A 13,147-nucleotide genomic window follows, 5' to 3' on the forward strand; every position below is an offset into this window, starting at 1 on the left:
CTAGATGCATTTAAGGAGAAACCCGATAAGTACAAGTATATGAGGTAGAAAAAAAGTAGAAGGATATGCAGATGAAGTAGGGTAGGAAGAGGCTCGTGTGGAGCATAAACATCGGCATAGACCAGTTGGGTCACATAGCCTGTTTATGTGTTGTAAATTCTATGTAAAACGCTAATATCCTGAAATCAATCTCAAAGCAACAGCAATAAGACAGCAATGATCAAGTGAAGTTAAAGTGCCAAGGTTAATATTAACATGTTAAAAAAACTGATGTATGTTGTGTGATAAATGGTTAACTGTTGATGAGGTCACACACAGACTTCAAACTGACAAAGACTCTTCCACTAGTCAGCTGTGGCTCAGTGGGTAGCACCTTCCCCTCTGAGTCAGAAGGTTGTGGGTTCAGGTCCCACTCCAGAGGCTTGAGCACATAAATCTAGGCTGACACTCCAGTGGAGTGCTGTACTGTTAAAGGTGCTGGCTTTCAGATGAGACATTAAACTGAGGCCCTGTCTGCTCTCTCAAGTGGATATAAAAGATACCCGGCACTATTTTGAAGAAGAGCAGGGGAGTTATCCCTGGTGTCCTGGCCAATATTTATCCCTCAATCAACATAACAAAAACAGATTATTTGGTCATTATCACACTGCTGTTTGTGGGAGCGTGCTGTACGCAAATTGGCTGCTGCGTGTCCCACATTGCAACAGTGATTACACTTCAAAAAGTACTTCATTGGTTATAAAGCGCTTTGAGATATTTGGTGGTCGTGAAAGTCTTTCTTTAATATAGAGGTTGTTTTTATTTGTGCCTGTGACCTATCATTCAGGAACCTATCGAAGGACTAATATGAATGGACAACTCTGTTTATGTGCCACTTGTAGTAAAGCATCTAAAGTGATTTTCCAGATCAATAAGTAGCTTTATGTTATGTCTGTTGTTCAACCACACATAGTGATTCAGCTGTCTTATCAACACTTTAATATAGTGTCATAGGCTATGTGAACACTAGACATTAAAGAAGCTGTATTGTCTTTCAGGCAAAAACTGTGAGGCCGAGTCAGGGGAATCCAAGAGGCAGTAGACCTGAAATCTGCCACAATCGTCAGAACAACAATGTTTTACTGAATAGTTTCAGATATTATTCAAATACTGAACTCATTAGCAACTGACAAAGGGTTGCCATTGTTAGATGTATCCTTTATTTGGCCAAAAAGCCTTTTCCTCTCAAGATTCCTTAGCAAAGCTACTTAAAATCCAATTAACCACCGGATTAATGTACAACAATATAGGTCCTTTAACCAATGGAATACTCGATGACAATACACGGCCTGATCCTCCAAGTACTGCACAGCAGTGTGGGTCCTTGAAAATTCCAGTTAACCCTGAATACTGCAAAGCAGTGTGGGCCCTTTAACAAAATGTGATTAACCCTCTGAGTACTGTAGGGCAATGCAAACCAATTATATAAGATGTAATAAACCCTCCACGTAATGGAAAACAATCCAGGCACTTTAAAATGTCACCAGCTGCTGAATGTTGAATGCCATTTGCTATTCTCAAAGGACACTTTTTTTGGTGAATTTTTCTCTTCCTCCTCTCCTGAAGTTGCTGACTTTTGGTGGGCTACAGTCCCAAGGGTGCCAGTAATTCTCTGGTATCTTGCCCAAGTAGCCATTCTGTGATGACAGTTAATGGCATCACAGCTGTGACCAATCCTCCCCTCACTCAATGTTTACATGTGTGAACTAACCCGCCCAATCAAATCCTGGTGTTTGTGCTCTTAACTCATCCACTCAGCTGGGTCCCGATGCTGCGCCCTTCCTGTCACATAAAGTTACACAGACAAATAGGAGAAAGGTAAAAACAGAAAAGAAAGGAAAAAAGAATACAATGAATGTGAAAAGGTAAGATAAAAGTAAACGAGCAAATGGGAAGGGAAAGACAGAATTGAAGAAGACAGAAGTGAACTAGTAAGGCAGAAAGCCAAGAGGTCAGGAGACAGAGACAGACATAAAGGGACAGACAAAAGTAAAGGATAAAGAAACACAAGGTGGTGAGAAAGAAACAAATTTAGGAGAGGCACACAGGCAGATAGAAGTGAAAGACAAGAAAGAAGAGAAACAAAAGTGAAGGAAACGAGAGACAGACAGATATACAGATGTTAAATAACGTGTTCCAAGATTGCCAAGAAAAACAAAATAGATTGGGATTTGAAGGTAGAGTTTAATCATGATTCTGTCTGAGTCAAAAGTGATTTAATCAGACATGGTCCAATCAAAATTAAGTCACAGGGATCCAACTCGCTGCTCCAAAAGGTTGGACACTCCTGCATAAGGCCATCAGCAGAGCAAAGTTTATGTTTTAAGTCACACACATGACCAAAATACTGGCTTTAAACTATTGTAAATACTTTGAGGAAGTGCTATTCATTTTTTGTATATATTTGTAAACTGATCCATCCAGGTGATAATTTAAATAGGTCACTCACTGCTTGGTTCCATCTTCCTCTAGGTCAGCTGTTGTGACAGACTTGATAATGTGAGTATCACATCTGCCACTGTGCCATGTGCTATACGAGAAATTGTATTAGAAAGCATAGCTGCAATCTGTGTTCAGTCTCCCTATATTCAGTCTCCCTACATTCAAAATAGTCGCACCAGCTAATAATACTGTAAGTAAAAATTGATTGTTTTTGCAGTATTAGCATACAAACATTTAATACGTTTATATGACAATCCTTTGTGCACTCTTTAAATGAAATGTTGGCCCATTTATTATAAATGGGTTTGTGCCTTCCATTAAGAAATGAATGTCATACAAACAGGTTGAGCGTCATGCGCTAATATAGCAAGCGATTATTTATAGGCTAGTACTTTAAAAAGAGTGTTTGGAGTCAGTAGTAAAGCCAATTCTATTACCACAAATAACAATTATGTAAGATGGCTTCTTTAAACCAGAACTGGGATATATAGGTTACAGTTTGATTTTCATTTTTAATTCCTCCTTACATATTCAAAAGTTAAAAGCAAACGGAAGCATTTCAATCTGTGAATCCTTTGAAGTGTGATGAAAGGTGATGGGTTCACAATGAACTGGCACTTAGAGACAAAGTCAAAAGCGGACAGTGTGATCACATCAAACAGCAGCCGCCATATATAATAAGCCAGCTTCCCTGTGAGACAAAGGCTAAATAGAACAAATATGTTTTAAAAAGCTAGAAGAAGATAACATAAACTGACTTATTACTGGCAAATTCTTGGCAAACTGGAGATGCATGGCAGTTCTCCATGTTGCCGAACAACAATTCCAACATCACTAAAGATTGTGAAATTAAAACTCTTCTGATCCAAAACTTTTCTGAAGTTAATTTTAGATACTTTAAATAAAATTGCAATACAATAATACATAGGGTTTGATGTCAACTTGTCAGTTACAGTGTGTTATCACTGTGATCCCTGCTCATTGATGCTCCATGGTGTTTTTGTTACATGCTGTCACATGTTACTTTCCGTTTATATCATTTACAATGTCTCTCTATTAATTGTGTTCAGTTCTGCCCCACTTGCAATGCTTTACATACAAAGTATCTCGTCTGTGACAAGTTGACGTCTTGCAGAAGTGATCCTGACGAGTGGTTGAGAGCACTGGGGTGCTGAGGAGCAAACTCGAAGCCGAGCTTTCCCTGGCCACAGACTCTTCCAAAAATCTTCAATGCACATGATCAAAAATATGGGCTTTAAATTGATAGGTTTTTATTGTTCCTCCTCCTCCTCCATCACACCTTAATTTACAATTTACTTTTGCCATGCCTTTCACCTTCCCAATGCCACAGCCAACAGAATGAACGGGTGGCCAGTTTCAAGTAGTCTACTGCTGATCATTCAGACTTTTGTTTTCACTAGAAATTTTGAATACAATAATCTGTCCTATTATCTCCTTTTATGGCTCCGTATCAAGTTTTGTTTGATCATCATAGGCAGTCCCTCGAACGAGGATGACTTGGTTCCACGAGCTCACAGGTGTTTCGATGAAGGACCCGATGTTCCAGTCCTGAACTCCAATTGAGGGGGTGGAAGATGCCTATGCATGGATTTTTTTAGCGTGTGGTGACCGTTGCACACCAGCCACCACACGGGCTTGACAGAGCTAGGTCTTGGTCCAGTGGCAAGGATTAGTCAGGATGACTGGAGACCTGCTCTGCTGCACGGACCTAGTGCGCACACATATCGCAGTGTGGGCTGACCCGTGCTGCCCCTGGGCCCTCGGCTCTTCTGGCCCCGTACCCTCATCTGTCGCACCTCCGACATAGTCGCCGCTTCTCCGCCCCGACCTTCCCAATCCTCTGTTCCTGGGCCCTGCCGATGTTCCTGCCCATGCTCCAAAACGGCAACCAGGGTTATGATGACGTCACCCAGTCGCCCATCTCAAAATCCTTGGAGCAGCTCGCGCTGGAGGTTGAAGTGGTACACGCTCCAGCTCTTTTATAGCCCGACCTGCGAAGCTGTTCTCTCGCAGGTCAGGGGCGGGTGGGGGGGGGGGGGTGCAAAATGTTCCAGGACCCACTGCTCCAGCTCTTTTACTTGCCGACCTGCAAAGCTGTTCTCTCGCAGGTTGGGGGGCCACGACCTGCGAGAGATAACACTCCATTGTTTGATAACGCTCCATTGAAGCACCGTGGGATGTTTTACTTCATTAAAGGTGCCACATAAATGCAAATTGTTATTGTAATTTGAATTTAGCAATATAAGTAACACAGCAAAGTTGGAATTTAGAGCTCTAAAAATTTAATTATCAGCTCATTTGAATTCAGACATTTTGAAGTAAGAGTATGCTAGAATACTGTCAATGCTAGAAAGTTCTTGAGAATTATGTTACTTGGTTCTCCCATTGGGCTTTCCTCCCTTGCTCTGAGCAGATTCCAGGCATAAATTATTGGACAAAAAGTTACTTGAAACCTATCTAGCTGCTTCTCCAATTAATGGGGCAGGTTTATACATTGAGTAGCAGAGCCATACAGGACATCCCAGGATCAATCACCAACCTGTGCTGAGATAACCAATTTCTGCTATGGCAGTCTTAAGGACATTACAATTAGCATTGAGACTGTTGGTTTTGGGAGGAGAAAATAATCCTGCTGTGATTAATGTACAACAGCTCCGACTGTACATATATGTGGAAGACAGATGAGGTCAGGGTTAAGGTTGGCAGTGGTGTCCCCTTGGTAACTAGCCCGTTGATGTTCATGCATTAATAACAGCCCCTGGGTCAATGCATCAGACAGTGAACAGCATCCATAAGAAAGAACTTGCATTTATCTAACACCTTTCACATCCTCAGGATGTCTGAATTTCATAGCCAATGAAGTACTTTTGAAATGTAGTCACTGTTTAATGCAGGGAAATATGGCAGCCAATTTTCACAGCAAGATCCTATAAACAGCAATTAGATAACTGACAAGGCATTTTTTTTTAATACTGTTGGTTATGAGATAACTGGCAGAGCTCTGTTGCCTTTCTTCAAATTGTGCCATTGGATTTTTTACACCTACATAAGAGGGCAGTTAGGGCCTTTGTTTAACATATCTGAAAGACCGCATCTCCAACAGTGCATTAAATTGTCAGCCTAGATTATGTGCTAAAGTCTCTCACACCTGACATAGAGGCAAGAATGTTACCACTGAACCAAGACTGGCACCATGGAATCTCCAAAAAGTCGATTACTTGAGGAGAGGAGAGATATTTGCCAGAGAAAAGTAGCCTGGAAGCATAAAAATATTCATCTGGAATATCCAAAATATCTAAAAAGAATACCTGTTACAGAAGCAATATAAAATCTCTGTGGACAAAGTTGAGATCTTAGAGACTATCTCTTAATGTTTAACATATTCTTTCATTTTTGCTTGACTAGTTCACAAAATGAGATTGCCTGAAGGAGTACAAATACCCAAGTCACGAAGCCTGAAATGCCATTAAACCATAAAGAACCGAGAGCTAACTCCAATCTAATCTAATGACCCCTGCCAAGCACTTAGGTCATGGTCTGCCAACTTGAATTAAAGAAAAAGAGGTGCCATGGAGGGAGCCATTAAGTTGACTGAACATCACTTTGAGCAAAAGCAATAGGAAAATGAAGTCAAGGACATATGCTTTGGCTGCCAACTCAGCTCAAATTTTTATGTAAGAGATCAGAACTGAAATATGCACACCATGATGCTCAGCATCCTGTTTCTGCAGTGAAATCCCTGCTGATTAGTGACCTTCATGACCCAGTTCTGGTAACTAACCCCCTCCTCCATACTAAATCTGTCCCATCCCCTCTATCTCAATGCTTTCAAACATTCCTGTGTACAGCTTTGCTGAAATAAATGGGATGTGCTTCAGTAACCAGTGTCTAAAATGGATTCTGCCACCAGTCTGCAAAGCTTCATTAGAAGAAGGTGGGAATTATAGTTACAACACCACAGTATTGTGGTAAAGATTAAATTAACAAATAAACATAACATGAATATGGATGGACAAGTATTTTCATATCTGTATGTGCATGAAAACCAGACACAGACTACCCCGTAATTGTGTAACATTGAGATTAGAGGTTTTAATGTAATTAAACAAAGTAAGTCATCTCCACAGTGGTAAATTAAGCTCACATAGAAATCCCTTAGTCCATGTACATTCCTATTTTGAGCTATATTGAAGGAATGTAAGGAATAGCACAAAGCAATGAGACAACAAAGTTCTTTGGTTCTCTGTTGACCTTCATTCTGTGTATTTATTTCATATGGTAGCATGTTCTGATGCTCTGTCACATCAGTGGTGACTTTAATTGTTCCTGGATTGATCAGGAGAGTAGCAAAGAAGCAGAAAATGCAACTGAGCGAAACTCGTGAGATTGCACTACAGCCATCAATTCATAGTTGCTAATATAATTGGTGTAAAATCTCCCATCTTTGGTCTCTGATTCCAGGTTTCACACTGGATTGGTGTAAATTGCCTAATGAAAATCTCCTATCATTCTCTGCCACAAATCATAAGCCAGCAAGCACACTGGTGTTTAATGTTGCTTGGCACGGGAAGTGGATTGGGGCAGAGGGGCAGTCAAAACTGCATTAAGTCAGAGCAACTTTGTTCAAAACTGAATGTGATCTTGTGATGTAAACACAGCTTTGGAATTAGAAATTCCAAACTCATTCCAAATCAATGCAGAGGCACGGCTGTTGGTGCAAGATGCAGGTCTCAAATCAGTACATCTCTGTTAAATCAGTATTGTCACCATCATTGCTGTATGACAACCTGGAGATAAAAATGAATGCTTTTTTCTAATAATTGCAGGGTATATGAAATCAACACAGGGAGGGACTGAGCAAGACATATGGCAATCATTTATAAATCGTTAACATATGCTTGATGGAGTTCTCCCCATTTTATAGCTCCTTTCTATGGGGGCGAGTGCCTCAAGACTACAATCTTGAACTGTCTCCAGCATTGGCTATAAATATATAAGAGAAACTCACAGACTGCTGTATCATCCTATTGTACAGTCTGCTAGACTTAAATCCAATTTATACTTTCAGCCCTGCAGCGTGGCACAAACTAAATATGATATTCCCCACAGGGCTTATACAGAAGTCTGCCTGAGTCGATTCATGGGCTGCAAGGTATTAAATTACCCGCGCATTGCATTCAAGGCGTTTCGATTTCCAGCTAAAGTCAGCAAGAAATTCAGATCAGGCGCTTACACCGGCCTAGTGTAAATCTCTTGCTTTACTGTTCCAAATAACTCTGAGGTCAAGTACTGGGTGTTTTTATTCTGAAATCCAATCAAAGTCAATGGCTTTGCAGCATTTCTACTGGCTCAGTTACTGAATTTCTGCTGCAAATTCATAAGATTTGCAAACCTGTATTACAAATACAGTATTTAAATTACTGTATGCACACTGCATTTAGTGAGTAGATTTTTCTATAAAAGGAGCCTTCTTCAAATTAATCTAATGGGATTGCCGGCATCACATCAATGAGATGTGTGGTATAATCACACAATGTTCAGCAATACTTAGCAATAGTCATTGCAAACCAAATTATTGAAAATAGATCAGCATTAGTTTGTGACTTTTTATCCCAGCACAAATAGAAAAGATATTAAATTTAGCTTCCGCACTACAAGTATTATTTGCTGGAGAGCTATGAAAAGCCATTGTATCCCATTCTAACTTGCATCCTCTTCCTAACTCATGCAGTGTTCGCAAATTATTACCTTTTTTTCTTATGAACTACACTTATTTTCCTGTATTTCTTTCTGTGTGATCATCAAAATGAAAATGCAATAAAGGCAGAGACAATATTTTGCTGAATTATATATAAAAGAAACAACGGCTCCACCTAGTTAATGCTCGTGTGTTCATTAACCCACTTGCACATTTATTGACAATTAAATTGCAAATTTGTTAGTGCCTGGCTACATGCACATGGGGGAATGTGAATGCATCACCGACCTGTAACCGCCCAGTTTTAAAATCTCCACAACCTGTTAATAAGCTGTTATCTGGATGTAAGTACAAACCCACTTCCCTTCTCTCCTATCACTGTAAATTGCCAAGTTTCCTTATCGTTACTTGGCTATTTGAATAAATTAGCGGTACAGAACAGGAATTCTCATACGTATGGGTGCAACCCCGTTCAAATTGAATTCCAAAATCCATCCTTATCAAAGGCCTGAACGAAAGTTTCCCCCACAAGAAGTGCGGGTTAATCCTTACTTGTGCATCAGTTGCATCAATATAATTACACTGGCATGTTAAATTGTGCACTTCTGTTTCTCAGTTCTGTGATCTATATTGTTTAACCATCCTTTTACACTGTTTTGACCATATAAAACAAATACTGATATATTCAAATCTCTCAGGTGCAGAAAATTGAAGAACAAAAATCATCCTGCGATGACAGGGTGGTGTTGCAAAACCAGTCAGCTCAAAGAACACAACAAAATGTTGTTGCTGATTTAAACCAATGCACACTCAAGCATGAAAGTCAAATGCCTGCCCGGCTGAATCCACTATGGTAGCCACAGCGGAAATGGCAACATAAACAATAAGCATCATCCATTGTCATTAATCCCCCAGCACAAATGTTGAGTGTGAGCATGAATGAAACAGAAATGCCTGCACATCAACCACGACCAGCCCTACGCTGCCCAAACTATAGGTGACAGATTGAGTCTTTCAAAATGAAATACCACAGGTTTTCACATCCCTCATTTATTGGGTTCAGAAAGAGAGTACAATGAATTTATTTTAATCTAGAAATATTACTGATATTCATTGTTTGCCTCATCTGTAATATTACTCTGGTAAATTTGACTTTGATTTTTTTATAGGGAAGTAACATCTTATTTCCACAGTATTTTTGTAGTTTTTGCAGCTCAAGATCGGTTTAAGTTGCAGTGTGGTGTCATTTTGTATATTGTAACAGTGGAAATATAATTTTATTTCAAATCAGGATGATTTTATCAATGCTCGTGGGCTGATTATAATTAACTTGTAGCTTGGTCACTTGTAGGTTATCTGGTCAGCCTGCCATGTGGCACTACCCATCATATTCTTCAGTTAACACTGAAGGATACAATTTCATTGGAGATTTGGAGAGGCATTCAATATGCAGTGTCAATATACATCCGAATCTTTCCAAACCTTTGACAGATTTGCCAACAAAAAAAATTGGAAGAAATCCCCAAATGTAATAAGAGTAATTGGCAATTGTACATCAGCATTTTATGCTTTGATCTTACATGGGTTTATGCAAGTTCCAATCTACTGTACATAACCACAGTGATAGGTTTTAACTGACCTCAAGCATTCTGGACCCATGTAATTCTGTCCAAAACCAGACATAACCATGAGTGCAGTTTGTGCTATTTGTGTGTCAACATTGGAGTTTTCAGTTTGTTAAAACACTGTTGCATAAACTTCAACAGGTGTATATTTTATTATCACTTGCACAATTGTGTTTCTTTTTGTTTCCCATAGAACTTTGATGAAAGTCAGATATTACAGCAGTTGCTTTCAAATGCAGTGAAAGCAGAAGGCGATTGCTTATACCATTCTTTGGGAATCAGAGTGATTTTATATCTGGCATAATCCACTTTCTGAAGCTCCGTATAACCAGTTTAGATTCTTCACAACCTAGCCAATCTCTGTTCCTCAGTGGCCCATTACCAGCACTCATAAAACCAACTGCAGTAAAACCGATATCTACCTTGACCATATTATCCACACTTCATAATGCTTTCCAGCAGTGTTACTGTCCGCCTTAATAAACGTGATTGAAACTATAGGATGCTGAAGGTTTATTTTTTTCTCTCTATTAAAGATATTCCCAATATAGTAATAAAAATCTTCCATTCATAAAATGTTTTTCATGTTTTCAGGACATCCCAAAGTGTTTCAAAAGCAGTGAATTACTTTTGAAATGTAGCAACTGTTGTTTTGTAGACAAACAAGGCAGCCAAATTGCACACAGTGAAGTCAAACATCAATAAGATAAATTAACAATTAATCTGTTTTATTGGTGCTGGTTGAGGATAAATGTTGGCCAGGGCCCCAAAACTCACTGCTCATCTTTCACATACACCTGAACAGGTACACAGAGCCTTGGTTAAACCTACATTACAACAGTGATTATGCTTCAAAAGTAAGTCATTGGCTGTAAAACTCTTTGGGACATCCCGAGGTCATGAAAGGTGCTATATAATTGCAAGTCCTTCCTTCTTCTTTCTCGTCTGAAAGACAGCACCTTCACCAATGCAACAATCCTTCAGTACTGCACTGAACTGTCAGCCGAGATGAGGTGGACAACAGGTCCCACAACATTTTTCTCAGAAGCGAAACACTCAGGAATTATTGGTTCATTGGGACAAATTTTTAGTAGGAGAGAGAATTTATGGAATACAATTAAGGATACTAATGAATGATAGGATAACTGCCAACGGCATAGATGCTGCCTGATGAGTTTGAGTGTTATCAGCATTTTGTGCAAGGGTGATATTGTGGTTCATGGCTATTGCAATTCAAATGAAAAAAAAAACACCTGAGAGTCGACAGCATAAAGGAAGGCTTCACTGTAACTGATGAATTAATGGCCCTAACATAATCACTGCAAGTTTATGGAGTGATAGTTTGCAGTTAACTAAACTATACATCATACAACAAAGATGCAGTTACAACGGTACATGGAAATGATTGACCCACTTTAGTTTAAAAAAAATAACTTGATGGCACTGACCTCCCACGAACTGAATGCCTCCAGCCACCCTGCCCACTGTCCTGGAGATGAGTTCGGAGACACAGCAGCCCATGAGCGCGGTGAGCGCCACCAGCAGGAGGAGACCGCATCCCACCCCGGTCACCACCGTGCAGATCTTCCAAGCCAGGCTGGGGATGCCCAGGAACGAGGCGTATCTGCCGCACTGCTCCACCATGACCACCGACTGCAGCTGGCCCTCCTGCCGGACCGGGTAGGTGCACCGGCGGAACACGCCGAAGCTGACCGGCTTGTCGAGCTGGGAGCCCAGCAGCCAGTAGGGCATGAAGAAGCCGGTGCAGGAGGCGGCGGCACACAGCAGGGACAGCATGGCCCATAGCACCCCGGCACAAGTTAGACTTGAAGACATCTTGCCAGCAATCCGCAGATTGACCCCCCTGCAGACTTCAGATGGTCCTCTTTTTGGGGGTTTCTAACTTTTCCTTGAATTTGTAAGGCTAATTATTCCATGGAACTTCCGCAGAGTCTTTTAAAGCAGGTCTTATTCATTCTGTCTTCCTCCCTTCTGATAATCCCTGTCGGAAGCAGAAAAAAAATAAACCAGTTTAGACACTTTATTAAACTGGGAGTCAAGAAACATTCCAACAGTGACTATTGTAGAGCGCGTTCAGACGTCCAGTGGTCGTGAAAGGCGCTATATAAATGCAAGTATTTCCCTTTTGTGCTTCTGTCGGAACTGTCCAGTTGGAGGGTGGGTTTGCGATGGGATGTCTCGCAGTCCCTCCCAACCCTCCAGCCGCCTTTTCTCCAGACCCCAATGTACGGTCCAAGTTTATCTGACATGCCCTTTCTGTCCTGTCTTGACAACCACCTTAAACAGCCGGGAAATGTTTAACGCGGATCTTAATACAAGTTTTAAACAAGAGAATGTGAAAGGCCGCTTCTTAATACATTATTAGATAACAAGTACCCAGGAAACTCTCGATTATTTTGGAGTTACTACTGTACATGATCGTCCCGTTCAACTGTGTCCAATTTCACATTAGAGTATACGTATATTTATCAGTAATTCTTTCCACTAATGATAATTCTTTCCCGTAATAATAATTCTTTGAAAAAAAACTTGTTTTGTGAAACTTCTAACTGGGTGGCTTCAAATGACATTCCACTTTAACCAAACGTCAACTAACTTCAGATTGTTACTTACATCTTCCGCACCGAGCCTCACTCTGCCTGAAATCCCAACAGATTTCATTTACAAAAAGAACTTCTCTCCAGGACTGGATGTGTCCGCTGTGACCTGTGTATCCAGTCGGGGTGGCTTTGCTCTCGCTGTTTCTCCCGGATTTGTAAACGCCTGAAGAGCAGTCACTGCTCAACACCCCCTGTAAACCCTCGCCCCGCTGGCTCTCTGTACCGCTCGCTTCGCCCGCCACCCTCACAGGATGTGTACACATTCCTCGGAGCAGAGCTCGACTGAGAGGGGAATGAATGTTCCTGTCAGCTCAGCCCAGAGCCATCAATCACACATAAACTCCCCGAGAAAACCCCGCCTCCAACTACCCGCCCAGCACGTCCCCGAAAAGCGCGTGGAACTTATGAATTTAGATATATATATATATATATATATTCTGTTCACATTTTTAAGTCACTGACACACACACACAGACACACACACAGTCAGTGCACAGGAAACCATCCCAGAGGAGCCAGAAGTAATAAAGCTGCAAGCCCAAGTAATAACCATCTCCATCCTTAAACTCTCAATAGCTGTATCATAGAATCTTACAGCACAAAAGTGGCCATTTGGCCCAGTGTCTGTGCCGGCGAATGAATCTTTGTACTCTTACTGTGTACCGGCTGAATCTTTGACCACACTTATGATGTAGTCAATG

At 40.8% G+C, this 13,147-nt stretch overlaps 1 protein-coding gene across 1 annotated transcript in view; it reads right to left on the bottom strand.

The window, feature by feature from the left end:
* Positions 1-12,739, bottom strand: part of LOC139275223 (LHFPL tetraspan subfamily member 6 protein-like) — a 202,429-nt gene extending 189,690 nt beyond the window's left edge. Inside the window, exons 1-2 of the mRNA XM_070892384.1 lie at positions 12,460-12,739; positions 11,274-11,827 (exon numbers count right to left, since the gene is read on the bottom strand). Of these exons, the coding sequence (XP_070748485.1) occupies positions 11,274-11,661 (388 nt within the window). The 5' untranslated portion in view covers positions 11,662-11,827; positions 12,460-12,739. The remainder of the gene's footprint in view (positions 1-11,273; positions 11,828-12,459) is intronic.
* Between the last annotated feature and the right edge of the window lie 408 nt (positions 12,740-13,147).

The sequence above is a fragment of the Pristiophorus japonicus genome, chromosome 10 (assembly GCF_044704955.1).
Source record: "Pristiophorus japonicus isolate sPriJap1 chromosome 10, sPriJap1.hap1, whole genome shotgun sequence".
Classification (NCBI taxonomy): domain Eukaryota; kingdom Metazoa; phylum Chordata; class Chondrichthyes; family Pristiophoridae; genus Pristiophorus; species Pristiophorus japonicus.